The 24,469-nt window shown below is 46.7% G+C and overlaps 1 protein-coding gene across 5 annotated transcripts in view; it reads left to right on the top strand.

Annotated features, from left to right (window-relative positions):
• The window catches only part of ANKRD26 (ankyrin repeat domain containing 26), a 915,250-nt gene that overhangs the window by 810,321 nt on the left and 80,460 nt on the right, over nucleotides 1-24,469 (top strand). For all 5 annotated transcript variants that reach the window (XM_069627947.1, XM_069627948.1, XM_069627949.1 and 2 more), the window contains one exon: nucleotides 4,909-5,056. In XM_069627947.1, the coding sequence (XP_069484048.1) occupies nucleotides 4,909-5,056 (148 nt within the window). The remainder of the gene's footprint in view (nucleotides 1-4,908; nucleotides 5,057-24,469) is intronic.

Here is a 24,469-nt window from a genome sequence, read left to right as displayed (position 1 = left end):
GCACATTCCCAATGGTCCCTGAAACAAGCGAGGCTCGGCCTTCTGCATCTGACCAAACCTTCGTGGTCTTGAAGTCTATCCCCTTCTTAATGATTATTCCCACTTCCCCCCCCTCTCTTAATCGTCCAGAGCCCCAGAATTCAATCCCGGATCGCCTCCCCAGGACCGCCCTCTCCTCACACTTCATATATTTAGTCTCCTGCAATAAAAGGATATCGATATTTGATCTGCGGAACTTTCTAAAGACAAGTGATCTCTTGGTCGGTGAATTAAGACCTTTGACGTTCAGTGTTCCCACCCTTATGGCACCCCTGCTATATGTTCAGCGGTTATCGTAACAACGGAATCTGAGACCATACATACTCTCTGACCATTTCAACCTGCTTCCTCGGGTGTTTAAACAACCACGTAACCATGGTACTGTTCATAGTTCTTAAATATCCCCTTGATTTGACACGTGTCTCTGTCCGTCTTCCCCACCTCCCCTCCCTTCTTCGTGAGTTCGGTGGCGTCCGATCGAGCTTAGTTAAACGCACTAGCCCGGAACCGAACCACCAGTGGAGACAGTTACCTCACGGTCCCCTTGTAAAATAAGCATCAAAATAACTAATGAGCCCCTTTAACCTCTCCCCAGAGCGAGCACATTTCTGCAAGATAAGTGGAGGTCTCAATCACGTTGCCCCAATAGACACCCATGTTTTCCCCTTATCAAATGTCAATTCAAGCAAAGAGTACCTGTTACGCTCACCTGACTCCCACAGAGGAGCCGGTCTGATCTGGGCTGCTGCGGCCTCCTCCAGCGTAATGCGTAGGGCCGAGATGTGTTGTTTGTCTGGCCGGTAGGAGTACTCTTCTGTGAATGGAGAAAGGGGAATTAACCACCCGTGGAGTTGAGCGTAAATTCCCCCCACCCCTGTTGTTCTCCCCACTGACCAGCTCCGATGTCCCCTCTAAAGTCTCACCTTATGGTTTGAAAGGGTGAGCTCTCTATCCTGCTTCGAGCGCAGGGACGCGTGATGGACCAGTTGCTCTACTGGTCGAAGGAATTGGTGAGGGCTATTTTGACTCTACCGGCAAGACGCCGTAAGTATGCAGTTCGTAACAGTTCAAATGCCTGGCCATCACTCCTATCCAATCCCGTAATCTGTGGTCTTCTCCTTTATTCAGGTGCTGAGAGAAAACCAGAGTCGAGGAGTTATACCTCCGGCGGTAAAATTAGGTAAGTCTATGGCGGGAGGTGGCTCCCCTTGATTGTCCTTTTGATTCACCCTGTTGTGCTTTTGTTTCCCCTTAGGTTCCGGGGTACGGCGATGGTGCAGTGGGAGGTGCGCCGACACGAGGAGAGGAATGGTTTCCCTGGTGGTAATTCAGGTAGGTTTTAGGGTGGTAACCAGTATTCCTCTATATGTTTCCTTGGCTCATCTTATTGTCTTTATCTCCCCATAGGTGCCGGAATGCGGCGGGAACATGCAGGCGGCTGCGGTGAAACGTGAAGATGCTGCGAGGAACGGTGAGTGCAGTGCGGCGCTGCTGCTGGCGATGCGACGTGTTTAAAAATAGTCTTTCCTTTGGTTCGACGATGCGATGGCTCTGGAATCAGGTAAGAAGTTGGTAAATGTTCTGGTTCTAACCTTTCTCCTTCTTTCCCATGTTTCTAGGTGCTCCGGGTTCGAGGCGGGCGTGGCTGAAGTCTGGATGCTGCTGCAGGCACGGTGAGCGTTACGCTGCTGGATGCAGAATAACGCGAAGCGTGTGCTGCTCTTCGGGCGTGGTTTAAAAAGCCTCCAAAGTAGTTCCAGGTAAGTATTCCTCCACCGCCACACCCAGTGGCAAAAGAGTTCCTAGGTAAAGTAGTCCCTTCTAGGCCTCTTGAGGGCTTGGATCCCTTGCAGCATGGTCTGCATCAGGTAAGTCCAGGTAAGTTTTCCCCTTATGAGCCTAGCGCCTATGGTGCCAGGACTGAAGTCTCACATGAGCCTGGCGCCAAAGGCGCCAGGACTGTGTCCAGATGGCCCCTAACAGGGGTCGCTGGGCCTTTCCCCGGGAACGTGATGCCTGCTCCTGGGGCTGCTGGACCTGGTCTGGTTTCCCGGGGGTAGGCATCATGACAGTACCATACTTGTCGAGGATCAGCTGCCCCCTTCTGGGGAGCCGTTTCCCCTGCGATATTTCCTCGAGCCTTTCACCTTCTTCCTCTTCGGGCCCTGCATCTGCCATTCCCTCCCGTCCTTGGGGGCACGGTCAGGGGATTCCTTCCGATCCTGCGGGCCTAGTAAGTCAGATATGCAAGCTTTGATTTGTTGCTCAGAGCTCAACCTGATCCTTGTGCCTTCATGTTCGAAAGAAAGAGAAAAGGGGTATCCCCATCCGTAGCGTGTGTCACGAGATTTAAACCATGTCGTGAGTGGTTTTCACATTTTCCTCAGGGCCAAGGGCAGGGAGGAGAGGTCCTGGTATATCGTTATTTGGGATCCTATCCTGATAACAGTGAAATCTTGACAGAACTGATCTCGGGCCTCCCGCTCTGTGAATGCGCTCTGTCTTGGGTTCATCAATGTTGTCGTCGGCAACCTAGAGCTTGATGATGTTGTGAAGGGTCGTTTTCAGGTCCTCTTCTGTTTCCCCTTCTTTCTCGGGAATCCCAAAAAAACATAGGTTGTTTCTCCTTTCACAATTCTCCAAATCATCCATCTTAAGTCTAAACTCCTGCTCTCTTTGTTCTAGCTCTGTGGGCCAGCTGTGTTTCCAAGACATCGATTGAGGCTTGGTTGTTCAACACCTTCAAACCTATCCTCTATGTTGTCAAGGCGCTGTGTAAGCTTATCAATCTTTCCTCCTATATTGGTTCCCATGTTCCTTATTTCCGCCAGTAAATCTGTTGTCTCCTTTTGTGGCGGCGGTTTCTGTATCTGTGATTGGCGATGTGGACATTTTGGAGCCGACGTCGATTCGGGTTATCGAACCGTATGCGTATATGGCAAATTTCTGTCAGGCGTTCATGCGCCTGATGTCTTAGTTTCAACATGTCGGACAGTGCCGCTGCGAGAACGCCTGTTACCACAGAGGAGGCACACGCCCCAAGGTCACTTATTTCATACTTTAAAAACGGTCTGTCTTGCGACGGAAGGTAAAGTGTCTCCGGGGGCCTTTCCCTCTGTGAGGTAGATGCGTCCGTTATTACAGTTTGGGTAAGGTCCTTATCCTCTGGCGGGTGAACGGAGGGGGGACAAGGGCAGACACTTACTTCTCTTGGGCTGCGGGGAGCACAAGCACCTTGCCGCGTGCGTCCCAGGTCGCTTGGTCCGTCAGGGGGAGGCGATCTGATCCCGCCGCAAAGGTTTGTTTCAGCGGAAGAGGAAGCACGGGGCCCGCGCCTCTGTTTTCTTCACGGGGTGCCCGGCGTCGGACCGCTTCAGTTCTCCCCGCTCCTTTCTCCACTATTGCGGTCTACCATCTGCTCCGCCGGGTCCTCCCATCCAGGAGTGGCGTTGTGTGGACGCAGGGGCCTAGCCTCCAGCGTGCGCTCCACTGGGTGTTGCTCCCAGCAGGCCAAGTGTTCCAGGCAGAGTCGAGGCCGATTCTAGTTTCGTTTTCACCTTCAGTCTCACGACGATATTTGGTGGAAGCCGGGGCCGTTTTCACCCGGGATTTCTTCGGTACTTGGCGATTACCTTCACAGACCTTCGTCTCGCGTTTCCAGCCCGGGGGGGGGTCCAAAAACGGGGGCTCATTCCGTTTTTCGGGACCTCAGGCGGGAGCTCACGCAGGAGAGGATCTCATCTGCGCGCCCCCTGGTGGCCACCCCCTAAGGGAGTTCTGATCAGTTTTATTGGACAGGAATCCGGCTTGGTATCAATTCAAGCCATTATAGACTGGAAAAACTCCAGCTTTACAGTAAGGTATTATCTCCTGCGCAGAATAATCATCAATCAATAGTTTGTGTGGTGTGTTCATACGCTGGTTGCCAGTTTGTGATAGTAAACTAGTTGGAGTAGAATCTAGTGTATAGGAATTGATTAGCAATCTGCAGAAAACAAAAAAGAAAATCAATGAATGTGACTAGACTTTGAATAGATAACGTATTGAATTATCGCCTATTTTATTGTTCTTTGATTTACTTAAAAATTCCTCGCTAACCTTTAGAGATGGTTTGATGAGATTAAAATAGAATTTGCTTTGAGCAAATTACGTTTTTGTGGCTAGAAATAAGACCCATTGAGTGGAAAGAGTATGTCATTTCTCCTGTCGGGATGTAGACACTTTAAAACCCTTGGTAATTAATTGTGAAGCATTGTATGCTCAGCGTGAATATTGGCTGAGGAAATGTGTCCATCATGAGTCCAGCCTATTGAAGGATCTGTTTTGGAATCAAACTCTTAATGCCCAGCAGATCTCACTATCTATTGCAGTTTTAGCCCCTGATTCATGGAATTATTTGCGCATGAAACACAGATTTGCGCACCATTCTGCCCGAAAATCCCCATACCTCAAACAGGGATTTTCAGGCAGAATTGCACGCAAATCCACGTTTTACGATCAGATAATTCCATGAATCAGGCTGTCAGCCTTTTTAAACATGATTTTGAGGTAGTCTATGATTTTTGATGACTATGATTGTAAATTATAGAAGGACGGAATTGAAATGAAACTATGAGGCCGTTTAGGGGAAATGGGCAATGATAAATTAAAATAGGTATGATAGTAGTTGGCTCTGATGGTTTTGTTTTTTTAATTGTATTTTAGGGGCACGCTTGTCTTTTTTTAGTAAAATGTATTTATAGTCAAATTGTTTTATGTATTTATTGAAATTGTATAATTGTGCAAGGTTTAACTGCAAACCGAAGCACAATATATAAATACTACATTTGATTGAATCTGTTGAACTTGGGTCTTTTTTCTCTTTTGAAGAATGAAAAAGCTTTTAAAATCTGCTAAAAAGAAACTTAAAGAATATAATGGTGGAGAACTGGGATCATCACAGTTGAGCACTTTCCATGGTGAACTAAAGAATAACCAATATGAACCTGAAAACCAAGCGATTCGCTTAAAAGCAAAGGTAGGATATGCTTTCCCCTTTTACATCATGTTCAGTGTTTCTAATATTCGTATTTGTTGGGTGGATTTTGTTAATCCTTTCTAAAGGATTTACTTTTAGCGTGAAGATAAGTTTAGTCACCCGCACGGCACATATAAGCTTTCAGTTAGTAGTAGCTTTGTCAGCTTTATGTTAAACCTACCACCAATCAATTAGTTAATCCACAAGTGGTCGTTTATCTACATTTTCATAACCATGCTACCTGTTTTGCCAAGCTTGTTTCTTTTATTAATTTATGCTTTGGACCATTGATATATTTTGTCTTGAGTTATTAAAACATTCTGCTCTGCACAAGCTTCTGAATTGTTTGTTTTCTTTGTTTTCTTTGAATGTTTCATCCTCCATGATGGTGTGCCTAGCCCATAGCTGGAGTCCAGTAAATAAACCTCTCCATAGTGGAATCTTCATAAATATTCATGCACACATGCACACTGCCTATCCCTGTGAAATCTCCGAGTACCTTTGGAAACGTCCCTTTTCAAAACAAGTAAATATCTGGATTTGTTTTTTATTAAAACGTCTAAAGCTCAAAAAAGCTCATCAATGAGATTTTATTCTCTCTAGCCCATCTAAGCCAACTGAAAAGGAAAAGCACAGAAACAGACTTGCAGGCATTTTTAATCAAGTAAACAAACTGTCACTATAAGGCAGGCAAGCAGCAACGTAGTGCCATGGTTGTCAGTTCATTTTTCTCCTTTGTGATTAATGATCTTTTAGCACTACTTTTAATACATGTTCAGCTAAATCCTGTTACAGATAGGACATTTGGGACCAAGAAGTATGCCAAGACCAGAGGCTTAAAGTTTGAGACTGTATAGACTGTATTAGGGACTGTATGCAGGGATGGGGCACCTTATTTATGAACAGGATCGTCCTCCTAAAAGAATGAAACATAGGAATGCCTTCTTCCACAAATGTTTGTTACGACTGCTTTCCCAATCTCAGGCTGAGTAGTCCGGCTTTTGAGCCTCAGCCATCACTGTTACAAAGTCCCAGAGCAATTGCCTCACTCCTCCCTAATAAAACAGTCTTGAAGATGAACCAAACCCTTCTTCTGCTACTTTGAGCGTAGGTGCAGGCTTTGTGGGGTCCTGTACCACACAGTGGTCAGTCAAAATATCGAAAAAAAATATGATATGATAGGGAGATTTAGCAGTGTTCAGGTTTCACTCAGGGTATTCCTGTTGGTGAAGGTTTTTTTTTTTATGGCCCCACTTTGCCTGAAGAGATACCTTAATTTCCCTGATCCATTCTGGGTGTTCTGGTTTGGAAAGAAGGGCATTATGGGAGATATAGTCCATCTGCAGGTGGTTTGTGTGTGGTGTTTGTATACTGTAAGGAAGGCCATGGCATCAACATTAAGACCGACACAAGTGACCAAAGTTCAAGGGTGTGTATTGAACTTTAACAAGGGTATGATAAACTAATTTTAATCCTAAATCTACACATGGGATCAAGCTACGACCATCAAATAATAACGCAGTCCTTGTGATGTCTTGTCAAAATAAAAGGGCCTATACTAAAAAACCTATTGCCAATCCTTACCTCTAAATACAAATAGTGTGGCGGTAGTGTTTATGAAAAAGAAAGAAGTGTACATAAAAATGGTATGTCAGGATGTTCAGGCCGTTGGCCTCGTAGCACAATCTCTGGCTTCTTTGGCACGAGGATACAGTTCAATTACTAGCATCGGGGCCTTCTGTTCCCAAGTCTCTTTACCTATGAAAGTCTCTTGATTCAGAGGGCCTGATGCTACAAAACAAAGGAAAAGTTACCCATTTCAGGACCACTTCGATTTCACAATTCCTTTTTATATTTGCCACCTCTCAGTTGGATACCTAACAGAGACCTTCGAATGAGCAACCACGTGGCACGTAACCACTCCGTTCACGGTATCTGTCTTACCTTCAAAGGTTCAGCCACTCATCTGCTGTTTAATTATTTTTGCGTCGCTTGTCACATACACTTCACATACTGTTCTCTTCAGATTACAATGTTTCCGCCTGCAACCTTGGTTTTAACACAGACCGGTCTGTTATCAGTCTCCCCAACTCAGCAGCTGTGCTGACTTTACTGGCGCTGCTTTGTTGTAGCAGCCAAGGACAGTACTGCAGCGGCAAACTATCCTCACCGCCTTGGCTATCGACGCGGGAGAGCCCCGGGTACCTCTGACACAGTGCAGGTTTCTTCAGCTTTGATTCCGGGTCTTATGTTTCTTATTCTCAAAGGCTCATGAAAGTAACAGTCTTTCTCTGAAAAGGTCAACGGCACTTTCCTCCTTCGCTCTTGCCGTCTTTCTCCTTGTATTAAACTGCCATCTTGGAACTGCTGCTTACTCGTGTGATTTGCCTTGCTCAGAGTGTGCTTTCGTGCTCCGTCTTGTATCCATGTGGGGGCGGAAGTGTGATGGAAGTCAGGTGTGTGTAATGATCAGTAATTGCCTGACCCTGCCGGACCATTGTATTGGGATATATTAGGTATACGGCTCGGTTGTTAGTCTGTTTTCTCACAGTGAGCTGTCCGTGAGAAAGTGTTTGTGTCGGAAAAGAGGTGGGCGGGGGGTTGAGTTCCTAAGTATCCTACCTGGTAGGATAGGGAAAAGGTTTTACAGGGAAGGGGATACCGCGTCTCGCCGTCCAGTGTCTCACTTCCACTCCCCAAAGACCCCTCATCCAGGTGATCCTCCCGCACTGGTCCACCCCAGGATCTGGATCCAGAAGTGATTGCTGTGTCCTGGCCACCTAATTTCACTTCCTGGATCTGTCCAGGTTTTGTTTGGGTTCCCGAGGGGCATTGCGGGAATGTATTTTTCTCTAACTGGCTTGTCTATGTACCCAGGTTACTGAGTCACCTAGCTCATGGTCACCAGACCAAGTTCCAAGCCAGGTCAGAATTCACTTTACAGGATGTCGTCCCTGCTCCCTGGGCGGATCACCTTCCCATGAGGCCATGGAGGTGAGGCTGCTACCCGATAGTCACCCTGGGGCTTGAACTCGCAGGAGGATCTCATGGGGAAGGACTCCCCCTCTAGGGATGAGGAGGACCATCCAAGGTAAACGCAGTATTCCTATAATCCATCACACCCTCCCTTACCCTCCTATCATACACAGGTCACTTCAACACCCAACATTTCCATCTATTTATGTAAGATAATAAATTCAACTTCCTTCCTGAGAAGTACTGAGACGAGGAAGAATAGGGACTACCCATCTGACATAAATTCAGGGATTGGGACAAAGAAGAGTTTGTGTCACCTAGTGGAGAAAATAGTAATACTGAGACGAGAATACAATGCAGAAGCATGAAGAACACTCCTGGAACCACTAGTGAACTTTGTAGTGGCTTCCGAATTCCTATTGGGCAAGTCCTATTCAAAATAGAAGAGGGACAACAAGAAAGTAGAGAAGCTGGCGAGGAAGCGGGCGAACCCTGGAAATTCAAACTTGGAAGAAGAAAAGTAGCCGAGAGACCCTCCCTGGAGGGACGGTACCTAGTCATTTTACTGAAAATAAATCCGAGTGGTAAGTTTTACCGAAAGACAAAATACGGAAATTGTGTATTAAATATCTATATGGTAGTGCAGTAAGGGGCAAAAATCGATGGGGTTGGGGTGGAGTTAAAAGGATAGAAAAACAGGAGATTTGGGGGTGGGGGGGAGCCCCAAATAAAATAAAAAACAATTTGGTATTTTTTCAGTATTTTGACCACTCAGAAATTTCCGTCTCTGATTTTACCTTTGGTAAAATCACACATAACCGGAGGAACCAGGCGCTTTGTGAGCCGCTGGAAGGATTGGCATGCCGAGAGTGCAGAGGATGGGATGTTTGTCTGCCAGCCGATGCATCCCTAATAAGTCCTGTGAGATTGGCAAACAGATTCAAGGTTGAAAAACTACGTTTTTTTTATTTAAAGAAATGTCAGGATGGTGTAAGGCCTATCTTTCCCTAAGCTACGGTGGGATTTCCCTACCTAAAGAAACTAAGGAAGGTCTGTGTCAATATGTTTAACTGCATGGTCTGTCTTTGTCCAAAACCTACGTTTGCCCTCACAACTAATACAAGACAATGTGTTGGGTGTCAACACTAAACTAAACAGTGTTTCAAACATAAAGTTCTGAGCTATTTCCAGCTTGGGCTTACTCTTCAGCTTCTTTTTCCCCAATGTCAAGAAGTTCACCACAGTGTTCAATTTACCTTTGTTTAGACTTGAAGAAATACAGTTCCACAATTTTGTGAAGGTCAGGATGCCCTTCCACAGGTTCAACACAGTTCCAGGGTAATCCGTCTCAGGGTTCCCTTCCCCAAGTTTAAAATCAAAAAGATAACTCAAAAGAAGTACCTTGAAGCTTTGTCTTTCCACTGTATTTCCACAATAATGTATAACTGAGGGCTCCCGTCCCCAAGTCTGATATTCATCAATAGTTGTTTTCCCTAATTCCCCACAGCAAACCTCCATGTTGGCATATAGGAGATCTCTGGTCTTTGCGCAGTTTAAGAGCACACAGTCCACCCATTACAGGTCATGCAACCAGGAACATCTAGGTTTCTTTGAGAAATATTCAGCCAGACTAGCAGTTTTCTCCAATGCAACGTCACACTTTAACATATGAGTGGTTTAGCTTTCTATTTGCTTTCGGTCATTGTTGATAAATGCAGCTTATTTCATTCAGTCATTTAATTTGATATTCCATAAATGCAGCTTTGTGTGCTACACTCAAATAAATGCCTCTTTGCTTGTTTCTTTCAATTCAGTATTTAGTTAAGGAAACTTTGTTTCTTTCATTCATCTCAGTGTTTGGAAAGTACAACTTAACTTTCTATGGATCGCTACTGTTATTGACTGTCTTTTGGAGCGCCCTTGTTATACAAGTGTCCCTGACACTTACCCGGACTCGGCAGCCTGTTCGCTGGGTGCTTCTTCCAGCACACTCAGACTCTTGTGCACAGCTTCGCCTCTGCTCTGCGACAGCTCCTGCTGTCTACCTCCCCTTCTATGGGATCTCCGTGCTGCACTGACACTCCAGCACTCCCAGGGTCTCATTCGGCATCTTGGCGTTTTAGCTTCTCAAGCTTCTGCACGGCTGCAACGTCTGCTTCTTTCTTCCTTGCTTTCCTCTTGCGACACACACTGTGCTTCAGTGTGCGTCCTCTATGGTCCGGTAACGGTCTGCAGGTATAGGCCAACAATTACTGTTGCCTGGCTCTCATTACCAGGACATGCCTGAGCTCCATGCATCTTCTTTGTCCCAGTACCAAAGGGGTGAGAGTAGGTGGTGTCTATTACTCTCAGTTGCTTCTTCCTTGTCTCAGTACTTATAGGCATCCCAATAGGGGAATAAAGGGGAACTGTCTTATAATGTCCCATAAAGGTCGGGGGAGGGTTAGGTTGGTTGTCACGAGGATAAGGTGGATACCATGTCTCGCCTGAAGGTACCTCACTCTCAATCCTCAAGGACCCTCCACCCTCACTTGTCAACCCCCAAGGTCAGGTTCCAATAACGATGGCCTTTTCCTGGCCTCCTGCACAGAGGATCCAAGTAGAGTAGGAGTAAGAATACCCTGAGGTTTCTCATAGTCAGCAGTGATCGAGCACCAGAAGGAAGCAGGAGCCCGGGCAACCAGCCGAACAGGAGTGCTGGAATGCGTGGTCAGGTCGAGTCGCGCAGCCCAGGACCCGGGAAATATTGCCGAGCTGCCACAGTCCCTGGAGAGATCAGAAGATGCCGAAGACGGGAGAAGAAGCCTGCAGACAACCGAGAGAGACCAGTAAGCCCAGAAGAGGGTTGGGAGACCGGGATGGTTGCTGGGAACCACGAAATGCAGAAGGACAGAGCACGGGTCTGGAACGCGCACCCACTGCAACGTTGCATCCTGGGTCATCTTATTCTTGGCGGTTCCTGGGAGGTTAGTGCACCAGGTCTGCCAAATTCCCAAAGAGAGGAAAAAAAGGTCTGGGACCCTCTTCTAGTATAGCAAGTCAACAGGAGTCATGGTATGCAGAGCAAGACCTGGCAGCATAGTGAACAAGGTTTTGCCAAAGCCAAACACTGGCCGAGGCCCCATACCAGAAAGCCTGAGAGAAAGAAGGCCAGGGGAATGGAGACATTCCCCCTAGCCTTAAGATCTGTGAAACCTGAGAGTAACCGGGCGAAGGAAGGCATTCCCCCTAGCCTTAAGATCTGTGAAACCTGAGAGTAACCAGGCGAAGGAAGTAATTCCCCTTGGTGTTGGAAAGCCTATACAATGCCAGGGGAAGGGAGGCATTCCCCCTAGCCTAAAGAACTGTGAAACCAAAAAGAAGCCAGGGGAAGGGAGTCATTCCCACTGGCGCTCTGAAGTCTAAGGAACCCGGTGGAAGGGAGTAATTCACCCCTGGTGTTGTGTGGACACTGTGAAAAGCCAACAGAAGGGAGGCGTTCTCTTAGCATTGTGAGAAGCATAAGACAAGCCCAGGGAAGGGAGTTATTCCCCCCTGGTGTTGTGTGCGCTCTGTGAAAAGCCAAAAGAATGGTGGCATTCTCTTGGAATTGTGAGAAACCAAAAGAAGCCAGGGGAAAGGAAAGGGAGTTGTTCCCCCTGGTGTTTTTTTGTGAATACTGTGTGAAGCCAGAGTAAGACTAAGAGAAGGGGTCAGCCTCTTGGTACCAAGACTTTGAGCTAGAAATTTGTTTTCCCTGTAAACCAAGAATTTTCCTATGCTAGAACTTCTCTTTGCACACTGTTGAACTTTGTTTTTCCCCAATATAGAACTTTGTTTTGATCCTTTGAAAAAGAATTGTGACCTGGAGGAGGAAGCCATTTCATCAGGAACCAGTTTCCCTTGTATATGGACCTGTGCCTGTCCAGAAGAAGGGAGTCCTTCTTCTGGATCAAGAGGACAGCAAACACCTTTAGTTTATCGGTAAGTGAAAGGGTTGGAAATAGGTTTTTGACACAGAAAGGTGGACTAATTTTAGTTCTTGGACATTATGACAGATCCCTTAGTTTTGGTTGAGGCAGGGAAACCCCTCTTAGAATTAGGACAGGAGATGGTTTTCGTTTCATTTTTCCACTTTACTATAAGTTTCTTCTAACCACTATGCCACCCCTGTGTCAGAGTCGTACTTCTGCACCCTTATAAAATGCAAATTGAAAGCTGCCTTTTTTTTTACAAACGTCATCCTCCTTCCTTGTACCTGAACTTTGAAGGTTGTTTTGTGGATGTAAGATTCATTTTAACTCTGTATATTGTGAAGAACCCAGAGGTTACGCCCCCTTGCCCCTCAATCGAACATGGCCACCATCCCCAAAACAGGGTCGAAAGATTCCCTCCACTTCCTTGCATTTTAAAACCCACAGGATACGATGAACAAGGTGTTTGATTGAAAGGGCGCCAGTAATAATCACCAGGTTTAGTACTGGGATGAGGCGGCCACAGCAGGAGGTGAAGAGCTCTGCACAATGCTCTAGTCCTTCCTTCCTTTGTGTTAAACACCACCATGAATAAAAGAGAAGGACCAACCACAAACAGTTGTGAAAGTTGCAGAAGTTGTAGCAGTAGTGGTCATGGAACTAGTGGAGGTGATAGTCAGATGTAGGGTGAATTTCGGAAGGCAGAAGGTCAAGAAGCGGATTGAAGGTGTTTGGAAGCATAAAAAAACAAAGGAGGAAAGTGTGTAAATGATTTCACGTATGAACGCAGATGGCATTCAAGAAGTGACCAACTTGCAAATGGAATACAGGATCAAGAACGCGCACCACGTTCCTAAGCAGATGAAGGAGAGTCGGGTCAGGCGAGACTTCACCGAATGGTGTGGACGTTGGCGTGGAGTGGGCGTGTGCGTGCCCTGACTTCTCAGCCCCAGCTGTGAGACCGGAGGGTAAAGCGCAGCCCTGCCGAGTCAGGAGGCTGACTGCCTCTCCGATCCCTGTAGGGAGATCAGCTGTGAATGCTTTAATAAAAGCGGCAAGCCATACTCTGGCTCTGCACGGCTCCAGGAGGACAAGCAGAGAGCGCAAGTGGCGTTCCTGAAAACCAAAGGACTTGCAGCATATGAAGGGGGATATCGTTTCCAGCAATATGGGAGACGGTATGCCACAAACGAGAAGCACTTCCCACGTAGCCAGCGGCAGATAAACTATGACCGCCTAGCAAGGGCGATTATCGTGCCCCTTGGTGTGGACCATGGAGGCTGGTGTCTGCAGCTCCGCACTGAGAGAAGCAGGACAAACAACCCTCGTCACAACAGCAATTTTGTAAACGGCTGCTAGATGAACCGGGCTGTGGCACTGAGTCGAACGGGTACCGTGGGGGAAGGAGAGCGGGAGGTATGGTGACCCAAAAGGAAGGATGAACCCAGAACCCCAAAGGTTGATATACCAACTTACTTACCCAAGCCGCCCAAAGGGTGGGAGAAAAAGACTTAACGTTGATAACACTTGGCAAATAAAGAAACCCACTTTACCAGAGAAGGTACATAAAACCGAGTACAAATTCAAGTTTTCTATACTTCCTCGTCCCAGAGAGGGGAATAGCAATTTCCATAACAGACAAGGAGATTAAGCCTGTCCAAAGGAGGGGAAAACTCTGGATGTCACATTGGGCAAGAGAACACCAATTAAAGTTGCTCAGACATAATTACAGAGGGAAAAGACCAGAGAAGGGAATTGTCCCCCTGGCATTCTAGACTCCAAAATCCCAGAGAAAAAAGACCATGGAAGGTGATTGTCCCCCCGTCATATAAAAACCACTTCTCAGATAGTGGGTGCTAGAAACATCAGAAGGCTGCAGTAAAGCACCCAAGTACTATTAATTTTCCCTGATAGTTGTTTTTGTAGTATTTGAGTGTGAGGGTCAGAATAGGTTTTGGACACAGGACCGTGGACTTTTATTTTGACATCACGACGACTGACAGATTAGTTGGTTTTGTTGAGCTAGGGAAACCCCTCATAGAGTTGGGACTGGTGAGGCATTTTTCCAAGCCCTTTAATTTAAACAATAGCACTCTTCTGAAACCAACCATATATGTCCATCTCCTTACTCCGACCCTCCACAATATCCACTGTAGTTTTACCTCACCTTTCTACATCACCACGCTGGCTATTTTTGACAATAATGGCTTCTGGGGAGTTAAATATTAAGGAAAGGCAGCCATGTTGTCTGTATTGTCACAATTACTGAACAATTACTGATTCCTTTACCATTAAGAAATGTAATGTTTTCCCAAAAAATGCTTTACAGGATGCACAAGGAAAAAGGAGTGAATCCGCCTTTGGGGCTAAAATTAGAGTTTTTTTTTTTAGGATACTGCAAGACCCATAACACATTAAATGGCAATGATGGATGATATCCATACATTGGACCCTTACCTTACCTGTTTTGATGCCACAGGAGGTCGCCTAGACCATTGGTGGCACTCCTTGCATCACTGCTAAAGGTCAGAAACGGTTATCAAACGGTTATGCCCTGTTGTGAGGTATGTGTCTGTTCTGTGGAAGAAAGGGAGGTTTTGTGTGCTGCGTTAGGCGGAAGGAAGGAACTGAGGGGTTAGGAATGGTATTCCCATTTATGTTTATTCCCCTGCTTTATCTTTACCCGTGAATGCAAGGTGTGTGCCTGCAGGTATGAGGTCATGATTGGAATGCCAGGAGTGTGACAGACTGGAATGCTGAGTGTATGAGATTCCACCCGGGGCAGTTGGGAATAATGTAGCCTGGGTGGTGGGAGCCAGAGGGCTTCCCTAGTACTGTACTTCCTAATCTCCTTGTGATGAAACCTGATTAAAGTAACCTGAAGATCACAGCTGGCTACCGGTGTATCCTTTATAAGTACCCTGAATATTGGACATAACAATTGGCGACGAGCTGGTCTTAGTGAGAACCCAGGAGAAGACGGGTACCTGTGTGAATGAGAGCCAGGGAGAGGAGAAAGGAGGCTGCTGCAGTACAGAGCAAGAAGTAGAGGGATCAAAGGAAAGGAGAGGGAGCCCACTGCCCCCCATAATGAGTCCCACCACCCAGGGAGTAATAAGAGACTCTTTGGAAGGCACTCGGGTGAAGTAAGAGTGCCAAAGATTGATGTAGCAGAGCCAATTACTGTTGTGGTTGGCCCTGGGGAAGCAGACATACCACAGACTAGTTGTCTTTCAGCACCTCAGCAGAACCCCAGTAGACTTGATACCATGAGTGACTGAACTGTTGGATTTCCCAGAAACAGTCATGGCTCCAGTTCTAGAGTGACCAGTTGTTGAGTGGGTCTCTATAGGAGGCCTTTGGGAGTGTCTTCAAGGTCACAAGTGCAAAAGATGAAACCGGCGTGAGCCAGGCACAGGGAGGAGTGTCAAGATGCATTGGTTCAGTTTGCGTGATGGCGTGTGGAATTGTGAAAGCTTCCCGTTTTGCTGCAGTGTGCAGAGTTTCGGTATTGGAAAGTAGCCCGTTTGGGTGAAGGCTGTGATGAAAAGCCTTTCCAGTGAGGCTGGTTCTGGGTGCTGTGTGGCCCAAAGGAGAGAGAACTGGAGCAATCACATTTGGTGATGGAGACCAGCTGCTGCAGCGGTTGGGGCTGCAGAGCTCTGTGCGGCTCCGCTTTCAGTGTAGAAGTGGTGACGTCAGCGGGTGCGCTGAGGGAGCTGGCGACAGTATCAGAACCTTGGATGCATCACTGTTCAGGGCTTTGGAGATCGTCGGTACGAGGCAGAGCATCAACGATAAGTTTGAGTAAAGCACCTTTCACCGTGTTCTCGTGTGACCAGGAAGCAAGTCTGATCGCAGACATTGAAGAGGTTATGAGGGACACATCCCGTTGTGCCTGTGAGGCGTTTCGTGTGTTAAGGGACACAGCGCAATTATCTGTTTGGAGCAAGGACTGCCTCATGGATGAACGACGGCCCCAGGTTTGAGAAAAGGAATTTCAATTTTAAAAAAAAGGACAGGCATGCTGGAGGTTCCGGGTGCACTGCCATAGGACATATAAAGAACAACCTTCTTAGTAGTGCAGTGATTTTGTCTGCATGTATCTTGGATACCAGGAAGTTTGGCCTATGGTGACGAGAGGCTGGACTTCTCTTTATGAAACCTTTAGTGGTTTAGGGTGTTCTGAGTTGGTTGGGCCGTGTCTATATGTAATTGTAGAAATTGGCTTGAGTGATGTTGGGGCTATTTTACAGATCTAACTATTTTGAGGAATTTCAGGAGCAACTGGTATGTGCAACAATGTGATGTCAGTGGTGTGATTGTTTGCTTGTGACTTCACATGGGTGTGGTGACAACAGTTTATTGGTGAGCACAACAACTGCAGTGTGTGGAATGTTAACCGTGATTACGTCATTACTAGAATTCATCTTTTGAAGTTTTTTCAGGATATTGGCTTGCACCTTTGCAAAATGGACTTTCAGCAGTAAAATTGATTGCTGGGCGTGGGTGTAACACTTACCTGAACTCTGCGGGGACACACACTCACAACTACTTATCTTGTACTTCTTCTCAGCTAGCGATGCATCTATTCTCAATTCTTGTTCTATACAGTATACTTATCCTAGAAAATACAAAGAGAAGATTCTTAGGTGGAAATCTCTAAACCCAATCTTCCTCTGGCAACACTGAATATTCTTCTACTACTATGCCCACTCCCTAGTTACCTCCTGCTTTTCTGGGGTGAGCTCTCCATCCTGCTTTAGAGCAGGGGCTCTAGTTCTGAAGAGGGATTTTGCTGGAAGATGCCTTCTTAGTAATGGATTGCAGAAGGCACTGCGCTTGGTGACTTTGATTAAACCTGTGACTGGTCTGGAAGTAACTATGGCGTTGCAGTGACAAAGAAGGCCATAGAGAATGATGAGATAAGCGTTCTGCGGTGAGTGGGAGTACATGTTATACACCCAGAAAACAAATGAATAGGTATTCCCAAGGGCAGTAAGATGTTTTCAAAATGGACAAACTGCCTAACCTGACATCCCAGAAGCCACAAGAAACTCGATGTAACTTTCAGGAACAATGTGACTAAAAAATGAAGATTTTCCTCATAGGCTGGCTCAGGAGTAACTATCTGAATACCCACACCACGATGACTAACCCCACTGTAAGGATTGCCTCATCTTGAACAACCAGCTAGTTTGACATGAGTGTGTAAACGTGTGCAGTGCAAAAACCCAGAATTGGAATTACAAAGAAGGTGCACGCAATATATGGGAGAGCACAACTCGCATGTAAATAATTTCACTGCGCTTCTAACGGTGCACCGTAACGCTTCATGAACACTGCGCAGTACCAAAGAGGTGCGTACTATATGAAGGGAAGCGCAACTCACGTACCACAATATTCATTAAACACGCTTCAAACGGTACGCATTAACACCTCTCGAGAAACAGCGCTATACAACCTCACCTAAATACATGGAAACACAATGGGCATTGAATACAGAGTGAAATATACCTTCTGTGAATGCTTCGACAGGAATGGGGGAACGGAGGGAGGAAGGCACTTGCCATGACAGGAAAACTAAAGTTACAAAAAACGAATTCTAGAACTGGATTGGGAAATCTACTGCATGGGGATAGACTATGGAAAACTGCTACCCTGAAACTAAAAACTACTGAGATATTCTAACTAAAGCTGTGACTGGACTGCGGTAAGCGTTTCACTGCTCGGTAGAAAACGACGCGAAGCGCAGAGTGCTCAAGGGGAGGGGCTTAAGTAGGAACTGTGCAAAGAATGCCTAGACCTGCACAACAAGCTTTCATGAAGTCAACTTGGCGGCCATGTTGTGTAATGAGGAAGTGACCATCAACACCTTCTCACAACACAGCGTTGCCTGCCCATCACCCAGGAATGGTAAACTGTAGACCAGATTCTTTTAGGGGATATGCCTGGCATCTTCTATGTGATCAAGACAGTGAGTGTGTCCAATCCTTGGAGGATTTGCAGGATGTTAGGTTGCATCTCGGAAACGGGCAACATGGACTTTTAGCATCAAATTGTATGTGGAGTGAGGATGCTTCTATGTGGTAGTATTGAAGTGGCAATGTTAGTTTAATACTGTTGAGGATTTGCAGGTGGTTTTAGGCTTGCATACTATACGTATGCAACATGGACTTTTAGGAGTTAGATGTGAACAATACAATCTGTAATTTGTGTGGTCACTGTAGAGTATTGTAGAGATGTATGCTGATGCATTATGTATGGTTACACAATGCAAGACATGCGGAGAGTTTTGACTTTTGTGTATGGCTGAGAGGAGTAGCCCATTGAGTTAGGGTAGGAGTGAGTTGCATGTTTTTGTCACTCTAGTATGGTTGAGTGTGATTCCCCATTGATGTGTATGTGTGGATGAATTTTATGAGTATGGGTAAGTAGAGTAACCCATCTATGTGAGTGGCAGTGAGTTGGATGTTTTTGAAGTTCCAGTGTGGGTACGCGTTGTTTACCCATTGATGTTGTCTGATGCGGTGAGTCGTATGTTTTTTGAAACCCCAGTATGGGTAAGTAAAGAGTCGATTGATGTTGGGTAGCAATGAGGTGCGTGCTCGTGTTATTTTAGCATGGATGAGATTAGTGACCCATTTGTTATTTGGTGGATGATTTTATGGGTACACGTGAGAATAGTAGCCCTTTGTGATTGTTGGGTAGGTTTAACAGGTGTGGGGCAGTGCACTGTCCGCATGCTGTTTGTGGTAATGGTGTGGTTGGGAGGCCTTCACACCCAGTTGTCAGTTGTTTAGAGTTTCACAGTGTCCAGTGAGGTGACCGTTGGGTTTAGCTGGATGGGAGTGTTTCCATTCCCAAGAGTGGTTTTAAGTATTAGGTCCAGAGTTGGAGGATCTGGATGGAGTAGATTTTTGGGGAAGAGTTATCGCCGCCTTGTCCACGTAGGTTATCTGATTACTTATCCTTTCAACTTGTTCTCACAGTGAATGCCAATACATTTGTATATTTTCTTGTGGGAATTTGGCAGCATTATTCTTCCAGCAGGTCGCCGGTAGCCATTTTGGTGTGTAGTAGTGTAGGATTCTGATGAGATCCAAGCTGTTTTATGGCTCAGTTTGTGTGGCCTGCAAACTGGGGTTCGTAGGGTTTTCTGTTGAATGGTTTTCTATTGTGCATGTTTGTTGCCCAGGTGCGAATGCGTTTGGGTTTTTGTATGTGTGCTGAGTGCTTGGTTTGTGTGTCCCAGTTGTTCCTGTTAGATCTGCTTGGATTGGTTGTATCCGGAGGTTAGTTGGATTCCTCATTTTGGTGGATTGCTCCACCTCTCCTGTTCGCTCCCAGGCCTCTGTACGTCTCTAGCTTCTCACTTCACCACTAAAACTCAAGACACCCTGTCCTCTCTCTACTCTTCCTCTCCCTCTACCTCTCTTGGTCCCCCTCTGCTCGCCTCTCCTCCTCCTTTCTCCTCTTTCTCCTTGTCAACACCTGATGATGTTTCTAAACAAATCCATCCAGACAGGTGCTCCCCTGCTTCTACAGAACCATCAAGGACCACATTGACACCCTCGCCCCAGCCGTGGCCAATTTCTGCAATCAATCTTTCCCCTCTCTCCTCAAGCACTCCCTTTTGCACCCCCTCCTGAAAAAGCCTTCTGCCAATCCTACTTGTCTGGCAAACTATCGCCTGATCTCCATCACTCCGTTCCTGGGCAAACTCCTGTAAAAGCTGACCATCTTCTAGTTTACTCTCCACACTGAATCTGTTGGTTGTCTCCGTGACCATCAGTCTGGCTTCAGAATAGCCAGAGGCACGAAACTGATTTCCTCAAAACCCGTGAAGATCTACTCGCTAATCATGACTTCAGTCTGCCTTCTGTCCTCATCCTCCTTGATCTTTACTCTGCTTTTGTCACTGGCAATCGACTCCTTGAGACCCTGGGTATCACGGGTCAGGCCCTGGAGTGGTTGACCACCTTCTTCCTTGACCAGCCCCCCCCCCCCAATTCCTCCGGGTGCAACTTGGGTCCTTTCGCTCCACCAGCTCTCTCTACACATGTGGTGTTCCCCAGGGCTCTAACCTCTCACCCTGGCTTTTCAATGTCTACTTGACCCCTCTGGTCCACCTGATCTCTACCTTCTCCTCTAACTTTGTGTTATGCGGATGGCACGCAGCTCTCTTTCAGGCTCCCCTCAGCCTCCTCTTCTCTCTCGCTCATTCCTGACTGCCTATCCATGATTCAGGATTGGTGCGCCTCCAATGATCTCTGCCTTAATGCTAGTAAGCAGAGATCCTTCTCATTGGGACTCCTGCTCCCGCTTTCCCCCCCTCTCAACTCTGGCCGCCCTCCTTGGACCCTCTCCCTTCGCCTTCCTGAGAGGCAAGAAACCTTGGTGTCATCTTTGACTCCACTCGCTCCGTCTCCCCTCACATCGCGGACATTGCCAGGAAGGCCCACTACCAGCTCCACCTCCTTAAAGGTATCCTTCCTTTTCTCATTTTCCCCCAGATGCTAACTGTCTCCAGAGCCCAGGTTCTCTCTAGGCTATACTACTGCAACAGCTTCTTTCGAATGGATTGTGTCCTCCCACGTATTCCTCATCTTAGATATATCCTTACCTTTAGGTTTCGCCTCAGAATTTTTTTTTCTCTTTCTCCCGCAGAGGGCGCTCCACTCGAGGTTGCGGGGTTGATGTCCCTCGGCGGCATCCGTCGAGTATCAACGTCATCCCTCGTATAAGAGCCTCGAGCGCGCCCGTTGGCCTCAGTTCCGTTTTTCCGTTAGCTTCGCTTCGGATCGAGTAAAACGGTGCTTCAGTATTTCGTGACAAAAAGCGATGTCATCGTCTTCGAACCCTTCCACGCCGAAGACGGGCTTTAAAAATTTCTAAGATGTGGAAAGAAAATGTCTTTGACGGATCCACATAAGAACTGTCTATGGTGCCCCGAACACCGAACGGAAGACTGGTTCGTGCCAGTCGATGATCCACAAAGCCCTAAAAGAGCATAGAGGTAAACTGGCGATGGGGGAGGGTTTATCGAAGCCTACTTTAAAAAAGAAAGACTCTGACGAGTCTTCGAAATCTCATTGTAAAAGACATTCGAGAAGTAGATCGAGAAAATCTTCTTCGTCTTCTAAGAAGGCGAAGAAAAGACGGCATCGATCTCCTTCATCCTCTTCGACATCTTTGGAAGAGGTTATAACATGCCCATCCAAACATGACTCTCCTAGAAAATGGGAAGCCTTTCGAGTATCCATGTTAAAAGATTTTGAGAACGCGGCCCAGACCCCCTCAAAAATGGCTAAAGAAGACCATGCTCCTGCTCACGAAAAAGGTGACAGAGGAAGGTCCAAAACAACAAAGGCTCATAAAGACGTCAAGAACGTCATCGAGAGATTCTTCTCGATCACCTCGTAAGACAGATCCTTCGGTGCATAAATCGAAGGCAGAGGGAAACAAAATAGCGTCGAAAGATCATACGCCATTGAAGTCGACATTGACGCCGTCGAAGACTTCGGAGCTCCTCGAAGGAAGCTACGTCGAGCTCGCGCTCGAAGACCACCAAGGTTCCATCGACGGTTTCCACGGCTTCCTCGACGATTACGTCGAGATCGTCGAAGGTTCCTTCGACGATACCGAAGGAAGTGATTAAGACTTCGGCGCTATCAGCGCTTTCGTCGACGCCCAAACCTCTATTGAAGGAAAGGCCTGTAATGCCTGAAAAGGTTTTTCAACCTGAGAGTCGACATGAGTTTTTCAGGATCATGTCATCCATATATGAGGGAGATTTATCAGAACAAGAGGAAGTAACCTCTGCTGGTGTTAGATATGGTACAAGATCTGTCCCAGAGGAATTAATTGATCCTCAATCAAGAATTAAAGATTTGCAAGAATGTTTGCAAACAGCAAGTGGCCTGGATACATCTCCAGAGTATGAATTTGACAAACCAGACCCATCAGAACAAGTGGATACGAGTTATAGAAGACTCATGGGCAGAGTTACAGAATATATGGGGTGGGGTAGGAGTTCACCAGTCAATCATGATTATGACATGACAGATATATTATCTGGAACACCCCAACAAGACCCCATTTTACCCTTTCACATTGCATTACAAAGAAGGGTTAGTTCTGCATGGGAACATCCTGAAGCCATAGGGGCTGTGAATAGAAAGTTTGTGGCAAAGTATAGACCTTGTACATCTGATCCGGAATACCTCAGTAAACATCCATCTCCGGAAAGCTTAGTAGTACAGGCAGCTACTTCCACAAAAAATGCTGCATACCCTACAATCCCTCCAGATAGGGACGATAAAAAAGTGGATGTGTGGTCCAGGAAAATCTTTACATCGGGTAGTATGCCTTTGAAGTCTAATAATGTAACCTGTACTTTAGCAAGGTTCTCTTATACCCTGTGGGACTGTATGTCAGCGGCAGCTGAACACATCCCAGAAGGCGAAGAACGTGATGGCTTTCTAGCTATTATAAGGGATGGAAAGGAGGCTTTGGGAGAATGCCTTCAATCAGGACTGGACACAGCTGAAAGTATCAGCAGGTCCATGGCGACTAGCACAGTGCTACGCAGATTTGCGTGGCTAAGAAAATCTGGGTTTGCTCCTGATGTGCAATCCAGACTTCTTAATATGCCCTTTGATGACTCGAGGTTGTTCGGTAGCAAGGCAAATGAAAGTTTGGAGAAGCTACAGACCTCCAAAGCGGCAGCAAAATCTCTAAGTGCCGCTATAAGACAAACTCAGCAACGCCCCTACACAGGCTCATCTTCCTGAAGGGGTCGTCCTTTTCGCTATTATTCCTCAATTGGAAAAGGAAGAGGGCAGGTCAATCAAAGAGGTCAAAGAAAATTTCCTCGGGGAAGAGGAAAAGGTGCTAGATCAGCCCCAGCAATGGCATATGTACCATCAGCCGCTGCTGCAGCAAAACCACTCTGAGGTTTTGACCCACAAGACCCCGGTGGGAGGCAGGATCTCACAGCATTTGAAAGAATGGCGGGGCATTACTTAGATGCTTGGGCAGTGGAAACAGTATCCCAAGGTTATTGCCTTCCTTTTCTAAAGAAACCTCAATCATCCTCCGGAATACAACTCTGCCAAACGTCCGGATCCGCTCCTGTTGCAGGAAGTTTTAACCCTGCTACAGAAAGGTGCAATAGAACATGTACTTGTAGCGGAGAGGAACAAGGGTTGGTATTCCCCATACTTCCTTATTCCAAAGAAAGATGGCGGACTGAGACCCATCTTGGACTTGAGAAACTTGAACAAGTTCCTAAGGAAGGACAAATTCAAGATGGTCACACTTTCTCAGATCTTTCAGGCTCTCCAATTACAGGACTGGTTGGTATCATTGGACCTTCAGGATGCTTACTTTCATGTGCCAATCCATCTCAAGCACAGAAAGTACCTGAGGTTCACGATTGGCAATTCTCACTATCAGTTCCGAGTTCTGCCATTCGGGTTGACCTCCGCCCCAAGAGTTTTCACCAAGTTGATGGCGGTGGTGACAGCGAGTCTCAGAAGAGGGGGCGATTCATGTATACCCCTATCTGGACGATTGGATGATCAGAGCACGTTCTCCAGAAGAAGCCCTGGATCACCTGTCCAAGACTTGTCACTTCCTTCACAAACTAGGGTTTTCTCTGAATTTAAAAAAATCAAACATGAGACCATCACAGAAGCTCCAATTTATAGAAGCAGTCCTGGATACCTGTTCGGGCAAAGCCTCGCCTCCCGAAGAGAGAGCTCACCACATTCTGCAGATGGTGACAAAGTTTCAGAATGCCCAGCATCTTCCGGCCTCCGATTTTCTCAGGTTGCTCGGTCTGTTGGCATCCTGCATTTTCCTGGTGCCAGAAGCCAGATTGAGAATGGGATCTCTTCAATGGGCTCTCAGAACTCAATGGTCCCAGTTCTCAGGGGAAATGTCGGATCTACTGCAGGTCCCAGCCCAAGTAGCACAGGATCTACAATGGTGGGCTTGCAGACATCATATCCTCAGAGGAGAATCTTTTTGGCAACCATGGCCGGAGATAACAGTAGTGACGGACGCCTCACTCACGGGGTGGGGAGCCCACATCAACAACCTGACAATCAGCGGACGTTGGTCTCCATCGGAGTCCAAACTACATATCAATCTTCTGGAGTTGAGGGCAATCGGACTAGCGCTGAAGGCCTTTCTGTCCTCTGTACGGGGAAAGAATGTTCTGATAATGACGGATAATACAGTGGCCATGTACTACCTCAACAAGAGAAGAGGAGTAGGGTCACTACCGTTGTGCAGAGAGGTGATGCAACTCTGGTTCTGGGCAATACGAGAAGGGATCTCTCTATCGGCAATTCATCTAGCCGGAGAGCGAAACATAACAGCGGACGCTCTGAGCAGGCAGAGCACAGTCTCTCACGAGTGGGAGATAGGTCAGGAAGTCATTCAAGAGATCTTTGCCCTTTGGGGAACTCCTCAA

The sequence above is a fragment of the Ambystoma mexicanum genome, chromosome 12 (genome assembly GCF_040938575.1).
Source record: "Ambystoma mexicanum isolate Mex_15411 chromosome 12, UKY_AmexF1_1, whole genome shotgun sequence".
Taxonomy (NCBI): Eukaryota; Metazoa; Chordata; class Amphibia; order Caudata; family Ambystomatidae; genus Ambystoma; species Ambystoma mexicanum.
This window is presented reverse-complemented; position numbering and strand designations above follow the sequence as displayed.